The following is a 26,011-nucleotide window of genomic DNA, read 5'->3' on the forward strand; positions in this document are numbered from 1 at the left end:
TGTCAACAATCCCAACCTATTACACATTTTCTCCATCTTCTTTCTCAAAACATACATCTACTCAAGTAGAACTGACAGTTGATAGAGATTCATATGAAAATAAATAAAGCGTAAACTTTGCTAACATGTTATAGCTCAGGTTAATCTAACAATACACTACCGTGGGATTTATTATGCTTGGCTAAATGAGTGGGTGCTCTATTTTATGTAGGGTACAGGGATGTTTTAAAGTCTGAACTTCACCGAATATTCCAGTGAGAGTGAGTTATGACACCAGAAAATGAGTTATAAATGCTCATCAGGCTGGAAAAGGTCCTAAATCCTTATATTCGGACTTTTGACTCCAGTCTTAGTCATAATTTGTATGAATGGAGGGAATTTAAGACCATTGTTACTCTTCCCCAAAAGTGGTTAACAAACATCCCTCCAAGAGCAAGACGTGCAACAGTCTGTGAGGTCAAAAACCCAAGATATCTTTGATGCAACTAAAGGCTAATTAATGTTAACAAGTGAGACTGCACTGCTCTGCTAAAAGATCACGACTGCCTGCCAAAGGCTTTGTCGACAGAAGAGACAAAGCTTTTAAATGAGAGAAAGGAAGACACTACATTCTAGCAGAAGAACACACCAACTTTGAAGACATGGTGGTGGTAGTATTATAGCTTGTGCCTGATTTACTGTATTTGAGCCAGGATGTTTTGCCATCACAGATGGAACAATGGATTAAAAATTAAACCAGCATTTACAGTAGGAAAATGCCAGGATTGGTGCCACCAAAATCCCAGAGCTGATGCTGTTCTGTATGGACCGAAAAGATCGTGTTTACGCTCTCAGATGTGTAATATTGGATCATTTCACCTAATATTTAAAAGACAAGGTATAACATTCTTGTCTGATTTCCTCTTAAGTAGCTTCTCTCTTTGTACCTTTAGTACAAGCTGAAATCTGGTGATATTAAAAGTCAACTTTTATTCATTTTAATTCATTTTGTCTCTGTTTTGAATAGATCTGTTCATATAAGTTGACCTGTAACAACTTGATGGCCTACATGACAGGTTTCTCAGTTTCACTCCAAAAGCAGGCAGTGAGAGTACTTTTTCAATTTCCTGCATTCATTCTGTGCACAGTATTGGTGCATTCGAACATATTCAAGCTTTCATAATACACAATCATATAGATCTGGCAGCTGGTAGTAAACATACTGTAACATACCAAGGTCCAGACCCATCCTATCACAGCTTTTTTGTGTCTGATGCGGGAGTTCTGCCTGTAATGTTTAGACATTACACCACTTTTTGTTCATCAGCTAAAGCTTGTTAAATGAGCAGGAGTAGCTTGGAAATTTTGGAAAACATTGTGCTTTTATAGCCAAAACCTGCGACTTTTAAGTTTTATGGCTCACTTTACCATCCTCCTAGTGGAGCTGCCATTGTATTGACTGACTTATACGGTTTATTAGCTGAAACTGCATTGCTGGCTTTAAAGTTAAAGACACTAGCTTTATAAGACCATTTTTATTTTCTTCTTGTATTGGTACAATGCAATTTGAATTTAGTTTTATAAGAGAGCAATCATTCTCATCGTTAGCAGTTTTTACAAAGATCTAAAGCCTGCATGTAGAATATACTTTCCTTAAAAGAAGACCAACAAAACACAAACAAAAAAACCCGTCCTTTTTTCCTAACAAACCCCAGTGTTTACAGAAGCTTGATGCTGAAGGTTACAGCACTGTGAGAGTCTTCCCGTTAAGCTCGGAAAGACGTGACTCCGGACTGGAAGTCTGGGAGAGCGATGGTGACTTGAAAGACGTACCATTCCCAGTATTCGAGCTTGAAAGCGATGGATTTGAGTGATGGGCATTAGATGGGGTGGTCTCCATGGCAACAGCCGACACCATGGAACACTCATAGCCTCTATTGTGTTTGGACAGCGTTCCTGACTCCTGAGACGTGGGGTTGTCGTCTGACAAAAGAGATGTGTTAAATTGACAAGTGGTTTAAGTATGGACGGATTCATTTTAGTCGTAGTCGGATCTGGGATGAAGTGAAGGTTCGTGTTACCCGTCTCCGAAGAGCAGGATGGACAGACGGCTCTCCTTGGGCAGCCCGTAGGTGGAACGACCTTTACCTCCACAACATTTTCTGCCACTGTGTAGACCTGCAGATACATACAGCAATTTGTTAACAGGCTGATGAGTTTCCATAAACATTTGTAGAATTTTCACTTCATTGATTATTAAAATGATGTCCTCAGTTTGGGAGGTTTGGGATCAAAATAACATTGAGATGTTGATTTGGCAGGTTAAGTTTCATTGGATTCAACTTAACCTGACTTCATATTGATTTGAGTGCAACTTGTCTGTTACACATGCTTTGCACAGATAAAAAGCTACACTTAACAATGGGCCTCATGCAACAACCGCGTAAATCGTGCGTACGAGTGATTTAAGAGAATTTGCGCATTCACCAATCTTTTCGTATTTTACGTTTTCTTTCAGGTTCTAACGGAATTTAAGAGTGATCCAGACCTGTTGTAGGAGTTTCGTAAAATCGTCCGCTGTTATTCCAATCAAGTTTAGAATCAAACTGCTCTATAGCCCAGAGAAGGCATGCCAGATTTGCACAATATTGCCATGAACGAGGGTCTCCTACTACCTGAACCAGCCCAGGCAGACCAGAAGGTGTGGTGCCAGAAGACCCCCCTCATTAACCGCCCCATCAAAGAGCCATCATGATGAGGCAACAACTGATTGCACGGCTTTAGTTGCAGTCATCGAGCGCATTTTTAAGCCATTTTCATATCAAACCATTTCTTTTTTATTTCGGTGACATCACAAACTACAGTTGACACGGAATTAACAGCACTCGTAATTGCTTCCCATTTCTTCGCTTTAGCAGGTCCCGTAATTCCACTGCTGACATGCTAAAAATGACAGATTTTTCTTTCTGGATCTCTGAAAGTAGAACTTAAATCTCAGAGCCCGTAAAGTTGTTCTTTTTGCACCTTGATGCCATTCTCATGACTCAACACTCAACACTTCCTGGCACAGGAGTGAGGAAGCACATCCTAATATGGTATAATTTTGGGCGTGGAGTATGCAAATCTACTATCCTTAAATACGCACTGGTGGCATTCATCATTTACGCAGGTCGTTTACACACTTTTTCCAAAGTTAAGAGCGTTTGTTGAATCTGACGTGGCGTGTTCGTGCGAGACCTTCGTACGAAAAAAGTGAGAGAAATTAAGAATGAAAATACGAAAATGTTCTTGCATGATGCCCAATGAGAGCAATAATTCCCTTTCTTGTATAAGTGGCTGAGTGCGGGTATAGTGGCCTTACTCGTGGAGCAGAGGTAGTGGTCGTCTCCGACATGCTCTCATCTGTGACGCTGATCTGGCTCACATTATCCACTGAGGGCTGTTTGTGGAAGATTCTTCTAGCTCTGCAGAATAAATGAAAACCCACTCAAGTTGATCTCGTGTATCATGTTGAGGATAACATTCAGAGAAATTCAAGTCAAGAAACGTAGTTGGAATCCTTCACAGCATGGTATTATTGTCTGTTCATTGTAACTTTTCCCTGCAGTATATTACACACACTTATAGAGTATAAACATGTTGAATTGCACAATTAAAAGAATAATAGTATTTTGACCGCAGCAGGCTCAATGGCCATGTTCGTTTTTCTTGCTCCCCGACTCCTCTTCATTCTTCGTGGCTTTCAGAGGAAACTAAACCAGCAAACCCAAACAGTGCACAAGTCTACTTTCATTCAAGTGCAGAAGGCAATTTGAGACAGAGCTATTGGCGACCATGTAGCATTTCCACGGTGGTCATACCTCACCAGCTCCATTTTGTAGCTGAGAAATGACCTATTTTTATGTGTAATTGCTGTAGAACAAGCTAAACCAACCATGTAATTGAAAGCGTGCCACTTCCACAGGGGGACCAGGAGTGTAAATGCTAGGATGAGGTAGGCTGAGGGGAGGGGTTTGCTTTGTGAGTCAAAAGGCTGGAGAATGCCGGCAGCCTTGTCCATAAGCCTGTGAAACTGTAACACAAATCAGCTACTTAGAGACATCACAGGTCAAAATGAAAGGGAGGAGGCGTCACAGAATGTGGTTTACGTATGCTCTTCACTCAGCTAACCAGGGCTGCATGCCGTCATTTGTTCCACTTGTGATCTGCTCCCCGACCTCCTGCTGTCATACCAAGACACCTCCATTACACGGCTCATGCCACTTTGGCTTTGATAGACACCTCTAAACGCCATCAGCTCACAACCGGAGTTGGTCCTCTCTGGCTGGCTGTGCTCCGAGTATACAGAAACTAAACGCAAGAGTGCTTGTAATATGCATCTTTACCGCGGCGCACATATCAAATATGTTGGGGTGTGCATAAGTGAGCTTCTTCCAGATTTTTTCAACTGTTAGGGTGGAAAAGCCCCTACATCTCCCTTAAGGCCATAACATGACTCTCATATTTACCATTTCAATAAAACCTGAATCGAATGAGCTTTTACTTTTGATTTAACTTTTTAAGATGGCCATTTTCCCGAATATCCTTAACTGTTGAAAAAAAGTATTTTATAATTGTTTTCTTCCACTGTTACATTATTAATCATCTTTGTGTGCCACATCCCACATTTCCCATCCTTTTTCTTCATTCCTTCTCACCTGAAACAGTAGGTGATGCAGGCCGTGATAGAAAGCAGGGAAATGAACCCCACCATGCAGGCTGCAATCACCACGTTCCTTTTCTTCTCCTTCTCAGCCTGCTGAAGCTCCAACCATTCCAGGTCACTGAACTGACAGCGCTCTCCCATGTATCCTGATACACAACTTCAACATGTCAAAGATAAATGGGATTATTAGGTATTTGATACAGAGAACAAAATAAGGAGATTTTTTTTTTTGTTTGTCTTGAAAGGCTCAGCTGGGAATTGAACCTCTAACCCTCTCACTGTGAGGTGACGGTGCCAACCACAACACCACCGTGCAGCCCATCCTTTCTAAGATATTTAGGTTAAATTCTAACCATCTATACACATTCAAGTGATGAAAAGCTATGCAATTATTTGCAAAATCCATCTTGTAAAAAAAATAGAGTGCAAAGAGATGGATAGATTCTGGTAGATGTCATCAAATTCTTAATGAAAATAAGAATAGGAAGATGATGGCAGGAGAGTAGAAGAGTCAGGAATGGCCCTCACTGAAAAAGTATCCCAGTCTGCTGTTGTAGTGTTGCAGCCTCTCAAACTCCACTTGACATTGAAGAAGTCACCCATGCCAACTCAATAATATCCAGAATGCACCGCATCTGAGGGTGAATCTCACCCACGCCTGTCACCTCGTTTGGAAAAGCTTCTTAACTGCCACACAGACTTCACTCTGGGATGTGGGTGAGGCCATCAAAAAATGTTCCAACTCTGCCTTCTTCCAGAGATGGCATATTGGTTGGGCTTAGGAGTTTCTTCAAAGTGCTCTCACCAGCAACTGATGGTTTATCCCGTCAGTGTCAGCTGTTCTCCCCTGCCTGAGGCAAGCCTTGCTCTTCCTGCCTGAGCCATCTGATGGGTTATTAGAACGTCTTGATGTTGCATTTACTATTTTTTTTAACTTAATAAATCCAAAAAGAAAGTAATTTTGTCCGAAGTGCTGCATGAACTACGTTAAACATAATCTCACAGAGTCTGATAAGCGGTCCAGTTTTAAACACTTAATGACAAAGGTGACAAATCATCCAGGTTTACATAAACTTTGACGGTGGGCCTTCATTAAAGAACAAAACATTGTGATTAAGGATATGATGCATACCTTTTGTGCCAAATCTGAATCTCCTCACGCACAGCTACCTATTCATGTGTCAGAGGCTTTGATGGTGGAACAATACTGACATCTGCTGCTTGTTGGCTGGCACAAAAACATTCGTGATGTTGAGTCTAAAGTTTCCTGTGCACTGCTTTTTATTACCAGAATTTCCTCCAGCAGATCTCTTAAATATTTTAAAGCACTGCATATTTTAAACGTCTTTGAAATTGAAAGATCCTAGTGTTTATTTACTTGCAAGCATATGACTCCATTTCAGGAAAGTAGAAGCAGATCCCCTGGTACAGACAGTAGGCCTCATGGCTGGAGGGACACTTTTCGACAGAGTTGCTGCTGGGGTGTCGGGTGGTTGCATCAACAGGGCTTCTCGGCGTCACCCGTGGTGATTTGGTCTCCAGCTCTTGAAAGGACAGTTTAATTGAATTAGACAATTACAGACAGTATGGCACCGTTCCATTCCCTTAAACCAAAGTGCGTTAAACGATACGCTGCTTCTTTTAGGTGACACGCGAAAAACCTGTAATATTCATCCACGATGAAAGGGATCATCTGACATCACAGATAATCTATTAAACACCTGGATCAGTGGAGAATGGTAATACAGTATCATGGTGTTGTCAGCCATAACACAGAAGACCACTCCATTTAAGCCTCAATTTTGAAAATGTGGAAAATAAATGACAGGGTAACGAAAATGATCAAGAAGCACCTTGACATGTCTGCCCGTTGCCGTGGTATCCTGTCAGACACTTGCACAGATGCGTCCCTGCAGTGTTCTGACATTCTGCGTGTTTATCACAGTTGTGCATCCCCAGTTTACATTCATCAATATCTGGAACAAAGTTAAAAGAGCAGATCACTTAGGCTCCTAAACTTTTTGTGGAAATTGGAAAACCATGCGTTTTCCATCCATCCAGTTTCGCCACACGTTGGGGTATCAACATATTTTAGCGGCTCGGTTTAGTAACATATGAAAAAAAAGTATCTTTTTACATAATTTTTTTTTTTTAATGTTTTATTTACAAACTGTATTTTTCAGAGCAACTCTGCAGCTATGAAATGTTATCCAAAGACTCGGGCTCATTTTAATACAAATGATCCTCAGATTCAGTCACTGTAATTCTCTTGATGGTTCGGCCTTATTATTCAGAGCGGATTCTTTCTTTTTCCAAATTGAAAACCTGAATGAATCTGTTCTGAAAATTCTCAGCTGCATGTGTGCTAGATTTGTGGCTGCAGAAATCAAGCACAACAAATGCTACATGAATTTTAGTCACCATAATACCGGGCTGCCTCTACAGTCTTATTGGAGCAAATGCAAATGCTGGAGCGAGACTCCAGGGAGGAGGAGGCTAAACCTTTGCTACAATAGGTTAGGTGAAAAGGTCCTCCGCATTAAATGTGAACCCTTAAGCTCTCTTCGGGTTATGTTAGTTCATCTCCTCAAAGCACTTTTACGACACAATGACAGGAATACTCACCAACACAAATCTGTCCATCCCCTATAAAACCTTCCAGACATAAACACTTCGGGTCGCCACCATCCAGCAGACACTGTGCGTTCACATCACAGCGGAGTGAGTAACACTCATTCTGGTCTGACAAAAAAGGGAACGTGCACAAACTGTATTTAGTTTGGCAAAAAATATGAAATGGTAAGAGCTACAAATCGGTTGCTTTTAAAAGTGCACTGTTACCTGAAATCATCTGGTCTGTGTAGAGAGCTGGCTCACCACCTCCAGCTGAGTGGAAATCTGCCTTCTCCTTGTGAGTTGTAAACCCAGGTGTTGCCAGCGACGTGCTCTCATCATTAAATGTTTTGTTTTTGAAAGATAGTGAATCAGAAGCTTCGCTTTCTCCAGATTCTGTACAACACCAGATGGAGAAGAGAGGCATTTATCATTATTTAATTTATCTTCTGAGTTCATACAGAGGTCTGCACCTGAAGTAGGATGTATTACCTGTTGTTGCATTTGAACCACGGGCAGACGAGCAACTTTTTCCATCAGCTGACAGGATGTAGCGGGGCAGACAGGAGCAGTGGACGAGTCCCACTTTGCTTTCACACACCTGAGCACAGCCTCCATTCAGGTGAAGACACACGTTTGCCCCTGTAGAGCGGTGTTACAAAGACGAGAGTAGTTTTTCCTTAAAGGTGGGTGCATACGGTATCTGACTTGTTCTTGTCTTTGACTAACATATGGAACACACTGGATATAACAGTACTTAATTAGAAACTTGGATTTTTGCATTTTATTAAGTGTCGTGGCTTAAATAACGATGTTTCTGTCTTGTCTACTGCCGAAATGTTATCAAGCTCAAAATAGCCTGACACACCAATCGGTTTCATCCAAGTGTATTGATTTATCTGGATATAATATTTGTTCCCCTGTACCTGGTTTAGCAATGGGATGTACCACCACGATGGATGCAGGCTGGACCATGCTGCCATGGATCCGCTGCAGCTTCTTCCCGGTCCGCTTGTGTACACTCCTCAGCTGCTGGTGCTCCCAATCTGAGATCCAAAGCTTGTCTTCAAACACCGCAAGGTCAAAAGGACGACCTGGGACGATCCGAATGGGAAAACAAGAAGGCCTGAGTTAACCGAATGATTCCCGGTGAATGATAACCGAGGAAAGACAAAGATAACTGGACTTACTGAGATTTGAACATTGCATTCTTAATGAGTTTTTTTTTTTTTTGCTTCATGAACTACAGTAATATACCAATATACAAAACAATACTATAATATATTTCATTCTAGTTCAGTGCACCGCTCTATGTTTGCATGTGTATGTTTGACTCAAACCTCACCTACTTGCTTCTCTAAGAGGACCCGTCGATCTGAACCATCCAAGGCCGCACTTTCAACCAGCCCCGTCCTTTGGTCACACCAGAAAAGTCGATCCTCTGTGAAATCGATGGTCAGGCCGGTGGGCGACATAAGGTTGGTGCTCGCAATGACTGCGCGGTCTCTCCCTTCTAAAGAGGCACACTCAACTACAGGCTGTGTCCCTACGTCAGTCCAGAACAACTTCCTCAAAAAGTTAAAAAGAAAAAAATACAAATATCAGCTTTATATTATGTAGTGTGAAATGAAACTGAAGTGTGTTTCGTGACTAAATAGCAACAGTTAAAAAACAAACAAACAGGATTTATTGCTGCACTCTTTAAAGCTACGTTTGTTTAGAAAGGGAAACTTGTTGATAATGTTTATTTTAGCAAAAAAAACAAAAATCCAAATATACTCACTTTGCCATAGGATGAACTGCAATTCCTCTTGGTTTCTGTAGTCCTTCTCTCACAACCGTTTCTTTGTACGATCCGGACAGAGTACTGCAGTCAACTGTTGACTTGCTGAAAGAAAAAAAAACATATATGTATAAATACACTCACTGACCACTTTATCGGGTACACAAATGGCTAATCAGCCAATCGCATGGCCGCAACTCAATGCATTTAGGCATGTAGAGGTGGTAAAGGTCGCAAAATTAGCTTTTTAGGCAATATTAACGTGCGCACGTTCTATAAATATGTCAAATTTAACGCGTTAACGGATATATATATATATATATATATATATATATATATATGTATATGTAGATCTATAGATATATGTGTGTGTATATATTTACAATTAATTCATTCATTTTGACAGCCCTTGTATATACATATATAGATATATCCATCCCTTTATGACCACAGTGTACCCATCTTCTGATGGCTACTTCCAGCAGGCTAATGCATCATGTCACAAAGCTCATATCATCTCAAACTGGTTTCTTGAACAGGACAATGAGTTCACTGCACTCCGATGGCCTCCACAGTCTCCAGATCTCAATCCAATAGAGCACCTTTGGGATGTGGTAGAACGGGAGATTCGCATCATAGATGTGAATCTATAACTCATCTCCATGATTGGACTCAGTAAAGTATCAGTTCAGTGTTTTTATTGTTCTCTTTTTTGTAGCTTTAAGTATGAAAAAGAAAAACGGTACAGAAGCAAGTGAAAATGTCTTTCCAGCAGCAATCTTCAACCTTTACTGTCTTGCAAACATCACCCACCTTTTATCTGTCCAGTACATTCTGCGGTGGACCCAGTCAACCGTCAGGCCTTCCGGAGAGTCCAAATCCCCGGAGACGAGAACATCTCTTGACCCACCGTTCAAATCAACACGCTCGATCGTCTTTTGGCTTGTACTCGCAAAGTACACCTTAAAATGCATACAAGATGAATGAAATGAAAAATATAAAGAACTGTAGATGTTTTATGAAATGCTCTGGCAGTAGAATAAACACATCACTATCACAACAGATGAAACCATAAAGGACCACTAGATGTCACTACATGCTTGCACCAAAATCTTGTTCTAATCTGTCTGCAGTGCGATACCTTGAATGACATCAGTACATCAGCTTTACAGATATAAAGCATAACTGCAATAAAAGATGAAAGAGGTTTTACATAATTCTGGACGGGGTCATAGTCCAAAGCTAAGATTGTTCCTCTTGGCTCCTTCACCAAGGTTTGATCTTCTGTGCCATCAGGGTTGATTCTTCTCACTTCTACTAAATTGGCAACTAGTAGATAGGGTGGAGGTCCTGAAGAATGAGAACATAGTACTTTGTGACCACATAACAGTAGAGTTTGGTTTGGTACTTTTTAAAATGGAGATTCAGACATTTAGAAAGAGTTTTTCTGTGTGGGTTAATCTGCCTCTGCCATCTGCTTCGCTATAGTATAAACTTGCCAGTTGCAATGCAGCGTTTGCCATCTTGGTGGAGCTGGTAGCCAGGCAGACAGCCACACTGCCACCTACTCGGGGCGACAGGGGTGCAGATCTGACTGCAGCCGCCTCTGTCTGCTGATGAGCACCCTGCAACCAAACAAATCTGTGTTGTTGCAGGCAAACGGGAAACCCAGTTTTATTAAAAAATTTTCATGATAATTCAGATTTTTCTAATACACAAACTCAATCAGTCTTTCTGGATACCATGTCTCCTCTTCTTTCCTCTTAAAGGGATAGTTCGCCTCTTTTGAGATGAAGCTGTATGACATCCCATACTAGTAATATCGTGTATGAACATTGACTTTCCCCCTTCTGTGTACTGTGAGCCAAGTTCCGGCCTCGTTTTGGTGTTGACGAAAGTAGAGTTGACTGGGGCTTAAAGAAATAAAGCGTTTTGCTTCTCAAAACAATATGCGTTCAAAAGAGTAATACATTTGCATCACAAAATCGTTCTCCAGGAAAAAGTCAGACCTCACAATCGCGCGGTACTATTTTCTCTCCCGTCGTATCACTATGCGCTGCCCCCTTCCGACAGCCGCGCCTGTTTCACAGTGCAGACTGAGCAGTCCCCTGCTTCCGAGCAGTAATCACCGTGAAACAGGCGCGGCATGATACGAAGGGAGAGAAAATAGTGCCGCACGATTGTGAGGTCTGACTTTTTCCTGGAGAATGATTTTGTGATGCAAATGTGTTACTCTTTTGAACACATATTGTTTTGAGAAGCAAAGCGCTTTATTTCATTAAGCCCCAGCCAACTAGCAGGACTACTTTCATCAACACCAAAACGAGGCCGGAACTCGGCACACAGGACACAGTACGGGGTAAGTCAATGTTCATGCACGATATTGCTAGTATGGGATGCCATACAGCTTCATGTCAAAAGAGGCAAACTATCCTTTTAACACTGCACACACAACAAACCCTCAGTGGTTAACTAAACTAAACTGATTCCAGACGCTGCCACAGAAAGAAAATGGTCAGTAATTCAAACCTTCACGCTTACTGTGTTGCTGTGCTGCCATTATTTCCATCCCATCTGCCCTCAGTTAAAACACTTTGATCCAACAATGACTTGGATGACATTAACGGGCCATCATCTAGAAATAATCTTCAAGTTTCAGCAAAAGTTGTATGAAAATGAATTTTCACGTCAAGAAAAATCCAAATTATTGTTGTGAGTGGACTTTGGGCCTGAAAAGAATAACTGCTCTTCTGTCTGCTGGTATAGCAGTCAGTGTTTCTGTGTTGCTGCCAGATGGCAGCAGGGTGAACAGATTGCTGGGGTGGATTTTGTCTTTTTCTGTCCTTTGGGCTCTGAGCAGACACTTCATAGATAACACTGATGTTTGGTATACTGGTACCAGTAACGTTATAAAGGGTTTTTATCAGCAGCTCCTTCCTGTTTTGGGCCATTTCACTTGTTGATGCGTTCAGGTATGGTGCCAATCAGTTGCTCCCATTAGCTGTTCTGCGTTTCCCTCTGGGAGCCCATTTGTTTCAGGATTTTCTTAAATCTTTAATTTAATTGTGTGATAAACACAACGGTTTTTCTGTGATACTTTTCCCTGGAAACCTCCTCCACCTCAGCTCCATTCATGCGAACAGGAGTGTATATCTTTGTCCCTTTTCCTCTAAAATCGATCATCGGCACTTTGATTTTACTGACCCAGAGGAACAGGCAATTTGTCCACCAGCTGCAAAATCAATGATTTTCCTACGTATATGAAGCCTCCATCATTTTTTATGCTCTCTTGGATGAAGGTGGTGTCGTTGGCAGACCTCATAATAGTTTTCTTTATATCTGGGTATCAGTCGTACATACCAAGACATATGTTCTATTCTATGACTATTCTATCCACTGCCAGAGAGTGATTAATATTCGCTATACAATAAGATGCAGTATATACAAAAAAACCTGCATATTTTGAATGAATAAAAATGACATTTTTAGAAATTTGGCAGATTTTAGCCTTATAAAAGAGGCCTGAATACTGTCTTAGCATCCATACCAGAACATGCTTGTCCATCCTCCTCCAGAATGGATCCCTCAGGGCAAACACACAGTGCTCCATTTTCCATTGCCAAGCATCCATGGCCACATTTAGTCATGTTGCCTTCACATGGTATGATTTCTATTAAAACAAAAATAAATGGATAAACAAGTACAGCTTTAGACTGTTAAGGTCTTATAACATGAATGGATAAAAAACTAAACTGGAATGAAGATGTTTTGAAACGTGAAATATTAGAGGAACTAAAAAAGGAAAATTCTGAAAGTTAATGTCATATTCTATCTGTGTTCATGAGTGAAAGTGATCAAGACTTTTCCATGTTATTTTAGGGCCGAGCTGGTGTAGATGATCTGGATGAACAACAAGCCTCTTAGGCCCTGCTCTGGTAAAGTCCTTTTATGAAATCAGGCCTAATCCCAATGAAATAGTTGAAAGTGTGATGAGAAGCTCCCACAGTGAGAGTGATGTAATGTTTGCTCACAGGTGAATGGTATCCGCTGTGGAAGCGAATGTTGGCCAGAATACAGAGGCTGGGCGTGATTCTGATGTAAAGTTACGTTTTTGCCTTCTGGTGTGAGCTAATATGTCTCTTCTAAAATGATAATTTAACTTTTTCATTTGAGGCATGTTGACTATAGTTTACTATATTTGAATCATTATCAATGGTAGCTCGGTAACAACAATACACTCCCTTTTAACTTAGAAAGCTGGCATAAAACCCTCACAAGATGCTAAAACTGCTGTACTTTATTTTTGTATAGAGTCCATAAGACACCCATTTATAGTAATCCCTGCTGCCATCTCCATTTTCTTGCGTGTTACTTGGTCATATGCTTCTTTTTCTGCTGGACCTTGGCAAAGGTCATCAGCTAAATAGCTTAGATGCACAAAGCTGCTGACAAGATATGTTCCCTACTGCAAATGTCACCTCATCAACTAATCCCATTGTGTCTGTGAACCTTTCCCATTGTCTTGGCTTCAAAGCAGCGAGATTATAAGAGAAGAGATTAGGATTATAGCTGGACAATGCAGCAGTTAGCCAATTGTATCAGCTAACACTGGCCTATCACAAATATACGGTTAAATACAGTATCTGTTTAACATTAGCTGATCATTTTAAAGCATTCTTTTTACAAAGAATACAAAAAAAATCACCCTTGGAGTATTTCACTAATGGTTTCATCACATAGTTTGTCCAGCAGAGCAGACTCTCAGCTCTGTGTGCAGCACAGCGGAACATGGCGGTGGTGCAGAGGAAGCGGTGTCTTCATAAGGAGCTGATTACTAGTTTGTAAAATATGTTGCTTGGAAACAAAGTTGAATATTGATTAAGCTACTTCTATTCAGTAATACAAGTAATACTTGTATAACTCAGTTAAGATTGCCCCCTAAAAAAGAAAATAAATGAAAAATATTATATCAGTAGGGCTCTGAATCAAATGCTCATGAGGTGAATTGCTGTATAAACACTAGATGGCGAAAGCAATGACTGTAACAATAAACAAGACCAAAAGGGGGTTGGGTGGGGTGCGATAAGACACCAAAACATTACAAAACTTGCACAGAATCTGTAGTTTGTTCACCTTTTCAATATAATCCCCTGTGACTGCCATACATGTGTTTGTGCCAGCAAATCTGATTGTCTGAGTTATTTTTGTAATGGCAGACAACAAACCTGCATTATAGCAAATAGGAATGGCCATGTTCATGGATACAAGTGGCAAAAAACATACTGTATGTTTTAGTATGACACTTGGTTATATTTATCATAAATGTGGGTTCCAAAAGGAAGTTGTTCGAAATAACTTTGCTTTTGCTGGTACATCGTACCCCTGCTTCGATCGGCCTGACACAACCTCACAGTGGAATTGTTGTTAAGCTTTCAGGAGTGTGACAAAGTGTTAGTGTTTTGACCCAAGTAACCTAACACACAATTGGCAGCTCCCATATGTCTAGTCTGTCTGGACGCCTGTGACCCAGCCTTTTTATAAGTTCTCTGAGGTCAAAATAGAGTCTGGTAGACAAATACCAGCTTTAATAGCACCACACAGGATCTTATCTAAAAACCAAAGCGACAGTCACTGTGTTGATCAAAATAACATTTTGAATCAAACCTCTGTTTTAGAGGTCACAGTGATTAGGAAACAATCCTTGAGAATATTAAAAATTATTAGAGTAGTTTGTGTTTATTGTATAATGCCATAAACAAGTTGATTTTCTGTATTCCATGTGTTATTCATGCTCGTATTGCTACCATAAATAGAATAAATAATGGCTATATGATCAAGGTATTAAAAGCTGGATACTTTACCTCTGCATGTCTTCCTGTCTGGCAACAGGGCATATCCTTTGGGGCAGGTGCAGAAATAGGAGCCTGGGATGTTTTCACAACCAAGAGAGCAGCCGTGGTTCCAGTGGGCGCATTCATTCACATCTGTACCTCACACGGACAAATACCATGTTTTAATATTTTTAAGTGGGGGGGGTCAAATATTGTCAGCCCGAGTAGGAGTTTATTTCATATTTGCGGCTGATATCTCAGCATTGGTCACGTGCAGTCAGTGTTGTGGCTTGGTTTGTTCTCTTTGATAAGATCCTAACTTGTAAACGGACAGATGAAACAAGTTCTTTGTTTTGTAATCGTTTAATTTAAAGATGCTGCACCAACCTTCACAATAAGTGCCATGCTTACTCAGAGCAAAGCCTTCACTGCACTGGCAAACTCCTCGTTCTGCGAGACTGGAACACACGTTGACACAGTTCCCACTCTGTTCATCACAGCCTGTTTGAAAGGATTAGCAGTGGAGTCTACTGTTGGAACACTTCCACTTTATCTCACAAAAAGTAAACAAAAACTAAAGAGAAATTCGAAGTTGTGTTGTAATCTACCTTGAAATGGTGATATAGAGTCAGCCATTGGCTGGTTGAGAGGATGTACCACCTTGATATCAACGGGCGGCCTTGCCATTTGTTTAACGTTAACTTCCACTGGCTCCCCTCCAGTGTACTTGTTTACTTGTTTTATAACCCGAGACACAGCGTCGGTGTAGTATAGGTGCTCCAGGAAAAATGAGATTCCAAGTGACTGAGATCTGGAAAAAAATTAAAATTAAATGTTAAATTATGATTCATATAACGACAGTGTTAATGTTGGCATCTTTCACACTGAAGTTTTTAGCTTCATTCCCAGAAATGCCTGTTTAGGAGCTAAAGGTAAAAGGATGACTAATCGGTATTCGAAAGCTTGCTCACCGAAGTGGCTGATCCATGATATGCAGGACATTCCCGTTGTAATCGCAAGAGGCGATGGCGCTTTCACCTTGCAGACCAAACTGAGCCCAGAACAGCCTTTTCAACTCTCGGTCAATCGACAGCGCTGTGAGTTGCTCATCTATCTTAATTAGTGTCATTTTCATCTGCCCCGTCACATCAGAACGTTGGATGCTTGAAGTCATCCCACCAGAGAGCCAAAACAAATATCTGCAAAATGAATCCTTTTTTTTTAACTGACAGCTTTGCATTTTATTCTCACATATGTTTTTCACTCTATCTGTTGGAAAATAAGACTTGAAGTGCTTCTCCTTGATGAAAAATGTTCTCGTATGCCTGCCAACAAGACCCCAAAGTCTCAAGAGTCTCATAACTGAGTTGATTTTAGTACAGTTAAGGTTAAAGATTTTGATATTCTGTTGATTTAGGATGGACAGAATTGACTTGTTCACCATTGTGTATCAAATGAAGCAAAATGCATTGACGTGTTAACAACAATAATCACTGTCTTTGATCAGAAAACTTGTGGCATGTGAGTCAGTCTGTCATTTTGCACCTATGTGGCAGCCATGCTTGATGGAAGGAGAACACATTTATATCAGTTGCACACAAACAAAACCACACAAGTGTAAACATCGGTTTAACAACCTTTTACCCTGTCATGTTATTTTAAAATCACTTGCAAATAATATGAATTAATCCTTGTGTTTAACCTGTTTAAGATATTTTAAAAAGAAATTGACATGAGGACATGACATCTGTCTAACTGTGAAATGGAATAGATTACCTGTTTGAGGGGTCAATGTTTATAGAGCTTGGTTGGTTTATGTGTCTTAAGAGTGTCCTCTCATTTTTTCCATATATATCCATTTTCTTTATTTCTCCCTTTTCTTCACTCGTCCAATAAACACTGTTCCAAATCCAGTCCACTGCCAGGCCTGAGATGTGTTTCTCAAATGAATATAGTTTCTGCAAAACAAGCATTCATGTTAAATCATTTGTATCAGAAGCTCCAGAAGCAGCCAGATCACACTAAAATAAAAGTTAACTAAATATATGATATATGCCCAAACTGCTGCACTGACCAGCTACCACATTGAACTCACTCGCTGGGGAAGTGAATAACATTGATTATCTCATTGGGACGCAGTGCTCTTTTGCATTGTGGCATTCATGTAGACGCTGCTTTTACAACTCGAACATTGTTGCAGACCAAGCATGCCCCCTCCATGGCAACAGGATTCCCTTGTAACGGCGGCCTCCCCCAATAAGAAAACAAGCACTGCCACAATGCAAAAATCTGCTCAGGAACAACTTAAGCAACAAGGCAAGATCTCGGTGTATTCACACAGGATGCGATGGGAGCCCACCCAATCCGCGGAGGTCTCATTCCTCAACCCACACGGCTCAAAGGATCCGTCGTAGACTTCTCAGAGCCAAACAACGCGGCACACCCTCATAAGAACTTCATCAATGGCCTCATAAGAACTGCATCAATGCCCTCATTGGTTAAACTTATGCTTCGTGAAGTTGACCTACACAATATTAGTCAGATGGTTTTATTTAGTGGCTGATCGGTGTGCGCATTAACTGCATAAAAAGTGGAAAATGTGAAAAACTTACAATGGACTGGAATCTATTTGCACCCATTAAGTTCTCAGCAACTTTGGAGCTGTTGCATAATCACCTGTCTGTGTGCTCCTTTCACGGAGGCCTTGTAGATGACTCCTGTGCGTTTGTCGGCCCAGTAAACTCGCTCTTCTTTGAAATGAAAGTCGAGCAGGATGGAGCTTCCCACACCTGCCACAAGCCTTCGGTGATTCTTGCCGTCGAGGCCCATCCGATGAATGGATTTGCCATGGCCGAATATCAGGAAAGGCTGTGAAGCTTAATGAAATTAACCACACACAACTTTAATCGTTCTTTTACATTTAATTTTGAAGCTCTTAAAACGTGCAATGCAAGTCATTTTAAAGCCTACTTTGCTCTGTGCGAACTCTGCTCTCGGCAGTCTAATCGCTCTGCAGTTCTTGCTTTTGGTGATGTGAGTATTGAACTAATTTGGCAAACACTTTAGGACTTTTGTCACAAAATGTGAAGCATTTCTTCAAATTGACAAAGCTTGTGAATGAGCTTTGGACGACATGAATTTAGAAGAAATTTGCGAAAACGTTACCATCTGAGATTATTTTAGAAGCACTAAATACTTACATCTATGCTACTACTGACAGAACTGACTGCTTACTGCAGCATCTTTATCCATTTGAATGTTTGATTCCTGTACCTGTGCAGTAAGTTCATAGGTGCAGACTTTTAATGCATGGGAAAAACACTTTCAAACTGAATGCTCTCAGCTTAACTAAACACATCCCAGGGTAGCTATGGCAGCATTTAACATTTCAATGGCTGCCCCGTCTTGCTCTGCGTCACAGCACTTATTGTTGAATTTGTCAAATTGTCTTATTAAAATGCCTATTCACCGCCGTAATGGGGTGAAATTTGTGGCAGCCGTAGCTGCCTCTGGATAAAGCGTCATCCCTTAGCAACAAATAGCTTTAGCGCCGTTCTTTCACTCTGGCAATACTCGGCAATGAATGAAGTGAAAGGCTTTGGCAGTTTATTTTTGCTCAAGGGTTTTGGTTTTAGATGACTACAGCACACTATCTGTAGAGTCTGCTGAACAGTTATGAGCAGCAGCAATGTGGCTTTTCTACATGTGCAAATGAAACAAGTACTCGCATGCCAACATGTATGTTGTTAGCTCCAGATCCCATTAAACTTTAGCTGAAAATAAACATGTGCTCTTCCTCCGAGTTACTCATGGCAGATAGTCCTTGGGTCTGCTGTGGTAATAACAGCGTCATGTGCAACAGGAGACACTGCTCTTAACACTGGAAGACACTGTGGAATGGCAAAAACAGTGAGTAACACCAGACAAACAACATAATGAAATGTCTGGCCAGAGAGCCCTAAAAATGGCTTCTGGTGATGAGTTTCAGTGATGCATTCTGATGAATCATTGACTGACAAGTTCACTGGGTGGTCAACATGCTTCTTGACTCCGTTCAGCTACTTGGGTGTAATTGTGGCAAATCAAAACATTTAGTTTTTTTGAAATGTGGCTAAATTAGTTTTGGCAGTGATCATTTTGGATTATAAGCCCATTGACTGGGTTATGCAGAATTCTCCCGTGACATATTAAAATAATCAACTGCCTAAATATGCAGAGCCACGGATTAACTACGAAACCCACAACAGACAGACCCGCACATTGTTAGTAAAGGTTGGGCGATATGACAAAAAACTGTTTAACATGAGGCAGAATTTCTTAAGAGATTTTGTCTCATACCAGAGGTGTACTTATACTTATAATATACTTAGTTATTGCTTAACAAGGTTGGGTTTACAATCTTTTTGAATTGGGTAGTGTTTTTGTAAAGACTGTGTATTTAATTCACTGAGATGTCCACAAAAACTGACATTCATGTGAGGAAATAAGTGGAAAACTTACGCTGTTGATTGTGCCATACAGAATGTTTTCCCTCCCCTACTAACTAAATACATTTAACCCCTCAAAGTTAAAAACTCGGCTCCCCTTTCTATGTGCCTACACGTTATACACCGTTGGAAAGCTAAAGCTCCTGAGATTTTCCATTTCAAGATGCATTCATCACCCTCAGCTCACCTATGAAGCCTCACAGTATTCCAAGAACAGCTACAACTCCAACAGAAATGGTCCTGTTACGTTGGCAATGGTCCAGTTAATGTACTCCAGTAAAATAGTTAGTCCACAACAAGTCTTACACCGATAAAGATGCATTGTCCGTTGCTGCAAACTTTCGAGATTTCCGTCAGACCAGCAGCTGTAAATTTACTTTCAGAATGCCTTTTTTTTTTTTTTTTTTTTTTTTTTTTTTAGGCTAAAATTGCAGGAATTCTAAGGAGTTAAGCACAATTTTGATCATATTTAATTAACACAACTAAGAATGTGCACCACCTTTAATAAAAATGAGAAAGTCTTATTTAAGTCATGTTGTTGGAATATTGTCCCTACTATAGCAGCCAGACCCTTGTTTGACTTCAGGTTACTGTCATGTAATTTCTTGAATGTACTATTTTGTACTATTCATGTCTTTCATCTAAAATTCCAGGTTTCAGGACCTGCATTTGCAAATATCCTTTTTTTACCAAAAGAAACTAAAATAAAAAGGATTAAGGGTAATAAACTGTATCTAAGACCTCTCTATGGTGGGCAGGGATCATTGACTAGTCTTTCATAATTTTATATATTATTAGAATATATTGTAAAGAGATGGTATACACATGTTGAAATGAAGCTAACCTTTTGGATTTCACCATCTGTAAACAGGTGATGTTCCTGTGGCATCCCACTAAAAACTTGAGCCCAACCTGAGATACGCCCACACAACACAGTCCACTTTGCTTCTACATTGGGTTCAGTTTGCTGTCTTTTCTATCAAATTTCGTTTGCAGCACACTGATTGAATAGCTATTCCTGAATTACCAAATTAAAATCTGTCAGTATCTTTCATGAAAGTGGTTTCTGCTCCGTTTCAAACCTGCTCTTTGGTACAACTTTAGTTTTTTATCAAAGATGCAAAGTAAACTCAGAAGACCTACCATACAAGTCTGCTCTCTTGTTTTTATTTACCTTTTAGTATCTACTAAAACGTCATGACCAGTTCCTTTCTGAAGAATGATGAAAGTAATGAGGAATTGTATAGACTTGTGATAAGCACGCTTTAAAAACAAGAAGACCACACTTATAATTGGCTTTATCAGCCAGGACTGAGAGATGTCAGACTCACCCATACAGCTGCTGTTTCTTCCTGCTCCTGACATCCGCTCATCCCAACATGTAGTCCCGAGCGCCACAGTTCCAGTGCTCTGCACCACAGAATAGATCAGTGCTGTTGTTATCGTTGCAGCCAACATAATCTTGCGTTTTTGTCCTTGCTGCGCTCGTTCACTTTGTCTCAGGCATTCCCGCTATCATCGCTGGCACACAAGAATTCCCGGAAATTAAACAGAGTTTTCTTCTGGACTCTGGGCATCCTTGTCAAAGGCTTAAACCGAGTGAGACGGTGGAGATTTACATACCAGGAGTTGTCACACTAAAGGGATGCAAAAGCCCCGCTGAGAAGACTGTGGATTCTCGAGTGAGGAGGGTGATAATGTCGGTGCAGTGTTCAACCCCCCCCCCCCCCAAAAAAAAGTGTCTGGGATGCTGTTCTCTCCCCACTTCGGGCCCTCAGACTGCCAGTCTGTTTTGGAGGCAAAGATTGAAATTCCTGACACCCCAGTGGTAAATTTAGCACATGCTAGTCCAGCATCGTTGAAGAATCTCCTCAAAAAGTGCAGTTTTTTTCTCAAGCAGAATGTAGAATATGCAAAAAATGAGGCTGGGCCGAACGTCCCAACAACATATTACCCTTAATCCCCACCCACTGACCTATGTCCTTTGTGAATGTAGATGGATGTTCTCAGTTTGGGACAGTTTCTTTTTGTCTGGGAAAAAGAGACGAGGAGATAGACCATTACACGGAACGCTGTTAGAATCCCACTAAATTAATTCATTGATTAATCGAGAAACAAAATGAATGTTTTGTTTTTCATTCCAGAAAACTAGTAGTTTTGACATGCTTACAGTACAATATGTTATTCCCCAGCAGCCACATACATAGCAGATACTTTATTTTTTTTTCTGTGGGTGAATGAGAAGTCAGTGTGTCAGACTGTTGAAGTTCATCTGGCTCCCAGAGGTAATCAGTAGAATGAGTCATTTATAGAGAAGTGGAGCAGATAATCTGTAAATTGTTTGCCCTCTTCCTACTAACAGAGGCCAGGAATTACAACCTCTATTCATACCCTCCATGACTGGGATATTGTCAGGATCAGCGTCACCAGTAACCCTGTATGGGAGCAGAAGATTTACACTGCTGACAAAGTTGCCTTGTCTCCAGAATAATGTTAACACACAGACGGGCACTGACCTTTCGCCACATTTCACCTCTGGCAGATAACAATGAAAATGTTCATGCACTCTGGAGCTCACAGATACCTTAGATGTTTACTGGGTCAGAGGAAGTGAGAAAACACGAGGAAGCATTTAGTTGTTTAATCTCCTCTTTCTGCATTATTTTCTTAGCCTACTTTACTTGCGCATTAGTCCTCTAACCTCAAGTGACAAGGGTTGAGGAGACAAGTCACAGCCTACCACCTGTGTATCGTTACTCCTAGTGTCTAAATCCATTGTTAAATTTATTTCATGCTAAAGGAGAGGAGGAATGGAGAACTGAAACACTTTACCTTTAAATAATTTGGCTAACTTTTATCCTTGGACACTACTCAGTTAGGAACCTGCCGTTGGTAACCGAAGTAGACCAACAACAATGGCTTTGTCATCATACCACATGGCCATTCGCCCGTGTTGAGCATATGAAAGCCGTTGTAAACAGAAGGCATTAGGTGACGGTAGTGTTTTGGAATATACTACAACGCTTGAATTACAGAAATGGCAAAAAGTTGGCGAAATATGTTATTTTCAAAGTAAAAACGGCAACACATTTAAACGTTACCGGGAGACTTATCCATACCCAGAGGAAGCTGGGGCAATGGGAAAGGAGTACCCACTCAAGAAAGATGATCTCACAAAATATATGTTGACCTGGATTTTCCTGTCCAATGATTTAAAGTTTTAGTTTGCAAATCTGCAGGGTTTCACACAGCTTTTGTGCTGGTCAGGGTAAGTGTTTTAGAAAGATTAGTAGAAAGGGACAGTGTGGACTGTCTGGTTTAGATTTATTGCATAGAACTACCAGCAACTAGTCAGAGTGTTGAGCTTTACCATCAGTGGTGGAGAGTATACGAGTGTACATGTATATTAAAGTTTGATGTACTTCACACTGTTTATCTCTTTTCCACCACAGCAAGTAGAAGCAAGTAATGTCCCTGTTACTCAGCTAGTTTTAACTACGAATACAAAACATGAATTAAATGATCGACTAACCAAATCTTACAAGCTACATCACTGTTTGATACTGTAAGTATATTTTTAAGTCAATGCTGCTTTAAAAAGAAACTTGTAAAAGCAGGACTTATTCTTGTTTAGATTATTATGAGAAATTAAAATCTGGGTACTTATTCCACCATTGTCAATGGTCAATACATAGTATTTATTCATGTGTATTAACTGATCCATAATATGTGTTTTCAGGTCAATTAACTACTGACCTGAAACTCAAGTCCATACACTTTAGAAGCAAGCAATCAGTTAGTATAAAAATAGGGCTTGGGTGAGTTATTTGCTATATTTTGAGCTTGTGCTCCTCTGAAACTTGAGCTTATAGAGATCGAAGACGCATCACAGGATTCACTTGGCAACTGTCCTGACAGGGAATCTTCTGTGCAGGGTAAAGATGGAGTTGCTGAGGATGATGTGTCTGCAGAGATGGTGGTAAGTTGATGCTGGAGTCTCACTGCTACCCTGCATGGCTACAGAAGAGTGAAACAAAAGAGAAAAGTCACCATGAGCTCCGTTGTACGAGTGGCTGCTCTTTGAAAGACAAGGCAGCCAGTGGCATGTTTGTGTAGCAATGACCCAGTGGTCATCCACAGTGGAACGTTTGAACTCTGCTGCTGGTGCAGAATATTGTGGGTCTATGTACTGTTCGCCTCCGGGTTCACCACTGACCATTTTACTCATTCGTATGATCATACACCTACAAGAAAGCCCTTTCATGAAGTCTCAGCAGCACAAAGAGAGCACAGCAGTCCATCTGCACTGAGTAGAGATAACAATGCTCCAGGCTCCTACTGCTGCTGTCACAGGAGTATTCCAGGGAAAGATTTTCCACCCATCATTTCATCTGGATTTACTCCAGTGTTCGTGTCCTCCGAGAATATATCAACTGTGACTCATTGATTTTTCTGGATGGGCACACCTGGTCAGGTTGATAACTAACTGAGCATCTGATGTCTTATTAAATGTTTTTATTTTTTTACACTTTTCCTCTCATATAAGCACTCCTGTATTACCAGAAACAAGTTTTGTATTCTATATACTTAGCCCTTTTCCCCCATTACATGATATAACTTGACTTGATTTGTTTCCACTTTGATGTCCTCTGCAGACAGACATCTCCAAAACACCAGTGAGTTCAGCTGCTCATCGCTTTACTGTGTGACACTTTCAGTCTACACCTACACATTTGTAACCGGGCACAGATTTGCAATTAAACCTCTTTCCTCACTGAACAAGATCTGTCGCTTCTGTAGGCTTCAGCGCTGCTGCAGAACTTCAGTTGTTACGCCCTCATGTGAGGTTTCTCTCTGACCAATCAGTGTTCATGTCACCTCTTATTCATGGCTCAGCTTGCTTAGATCATTACCCGTGCTGGTACCAAGAAAAGTATCTTGTACCAGGTACCACTCACCACTGACAACAAAGCCGAGTTAAGCTGTACATAGTCACGGAAAAGAGCCATGTGTGTCAGTATCGTGCTTGACTCTTGGTCCATATTGTGTAGGTTTCAGTGCGTCGATAATGGAAATTTAAGATGGAAACTTAATCGATTAAAGAATTTGATAGTATTCACTGAAATGTTTTGTATAAATAGCATATTTTTGTCTTTTGATGTTCTTGGTTAAACAAACCGGTTTATTCAAAATATTTGTGACTTTTTATGTATACCTAGAATTTCCCTCAGTAAAAACAAGGATCCAAACACAGGAAAGATAAAAACTCAACAGTCGTATTAAGTCGGTTATTAAATCAGCATATCATCAAAAATGATCGATAGTGCATCATTGTGATATAAAAAAAAGATGTTGCGGGCATTCGTCCGAAATGAGCTCAATTTCTGTACGGGTCTGCCTAAAAGGTTGATCACAGAGCTGCAGCTTGACCGTTCTGAGACCAGAAAAGTGGGTCCCATCACTCCAGTTCTGAGTTCTCTACACGAGCTTCCTGTCCACCAGAGTTGGTTTGGGTTAATCGGATAATTTATTTAAGTTGTTTAGTGCCAAAATGCAACAAATCTGCTGCAACTCTTATAAATCCAATCTTATGACATTTCCTGTTTGCCGCTGCGTTTGATTGATCGACTTTAATCATTTTTACTGTAATGAACCGTTTGCTTTGTTTTGTCTTAATGACTTTTTCTCAACTTTTCTTTATTGTGCATTTTGTTTTTGATGCATTGTTTTTAATTTATTTTGTTTCTTCAAGTAAAGCACGTTGAGCTGTCACATGAATTGAAACATATTGGTTAATTTGCTTCGTCCACCTCACACCAGTTATTCCCCATTAAAAACATTTGTAAAATGAAAAAAAAAAGAAGCAATCTTACACGCAGAAGCCGTGCACCAATATACTCACATGATGTCCACAACACACATATACTTTATTAGTTTCAGTTTATTAAAAACCAAAGTATACACATCAGTTTACAGACACTTATATACAGATAATCATATAAAGTGGCAATATTTATCAAAGAAATCACAGACAGTATTCTATCAAACACACTGACAGTACTTTCATGTCGAGTAAGGCAATAGTTGGATTTGATCCTTGAAGCCACCATGATACTGTAGAGGAGATGGGGAGTATTATGGGTCTTTTCTGAGATCACCACAATATTCAAACCTGACACTTTGCAACTTTGGCATTGAAAAATAACATAAAACACCATACACGGACAGATGCCATGCTCTCTGTACGGGACCGTTTTTTAATTAAGCCCCACAGCGACAACCATTTAAATTCCTGTATGAAATATAAGGCTTAAAAACAGGACGTAAATGAAAACATCAGTGCAGCTTGATTTGTAAAACTTTCTTTTCGACCATCTCGGAGTGTTTTTAATTACACTTTTCAAATATAAGATCTACATCTTTGAAAATGAATTTCTCCGTCAACACATCACGCACAGCCTTTTACCGCCCACTGATGTGGAAAGAAGGACACATTTATATAGATTAATATTTGATTTCATAGTTGGGTTTTTTTTTGTGTCCAGAAAGGCAAAGACTATTTTGTAGCTTTGTAGCTAAAATTGTGCTACGGTATTGGCCATTGACTTTGATT

The 26,011-nt window shown here is 40.4% G+C and overlaps 1 protein-coding gene across 1 annotated transcript; it reads right to left on the reverse strand.

Moving 5' to 3' along the window:
* Window positions 1–1,720: 1,720 nt before the first annotated feature.
* Window positions 1,721–17,776, reverse strand: egf (epidermal growth factor). The gene is made up of 22 exons (XM_075480533.1): window positions 17,588–17,776; window positions 16,688–16,869; window positions 15,883–16,110; window positions 15,520–15,722; window positions 15,299–15,412; window positions 14,942–15,064; window positions 12,628–12,750; window positions 10,580–10,705; window positions 10,294–10,430; window positions 9,894–10,042; window positions 9,081–9,185; window positions 8,643–8,866; window positions 8,224–8,391; window positions 7,790–7,939; window positions 7,526–7,693; window positions 7,310–7,426; window positions 6,538–6,660; window positions 6,063–6,228; window positions 4,677–4,841; window positions 3,341–3,443; window positions 2,061–2,157; window positions 1,721–1,962 (listed from the first exon to the last, which is right to left on the reverse strand). The coding sequence occupies exons 1-22, from the start codon at window positions 17,738–17,740 to the stop codon at window positions 1,721–1,723; spliced, it is 3,366 nt and encodes a 1,121-aa protein (XP_075336648.1). The 5' UTR covers window positions 17,741–17,776.
* Between the last annotated feature and the right edge of the window lie 8,235 nt (window positions 17,777–26,011).

The sequence above is a fragment of the Odontesthes bonariensis genome, chromosome 13, assembly GCF_027942865.1.
Source record: "Odontesthes bonariensis isolate fOdoBon6 chromosome 13, fOdoBon6.hap1, whole genome shotgun sequence".
NCBI lineage: Eukaryota > Metazoa > Chordata > Actinopteri > Atheriniformes > Atherinopsidae > Odontesthes > Odontesthes bonariensis.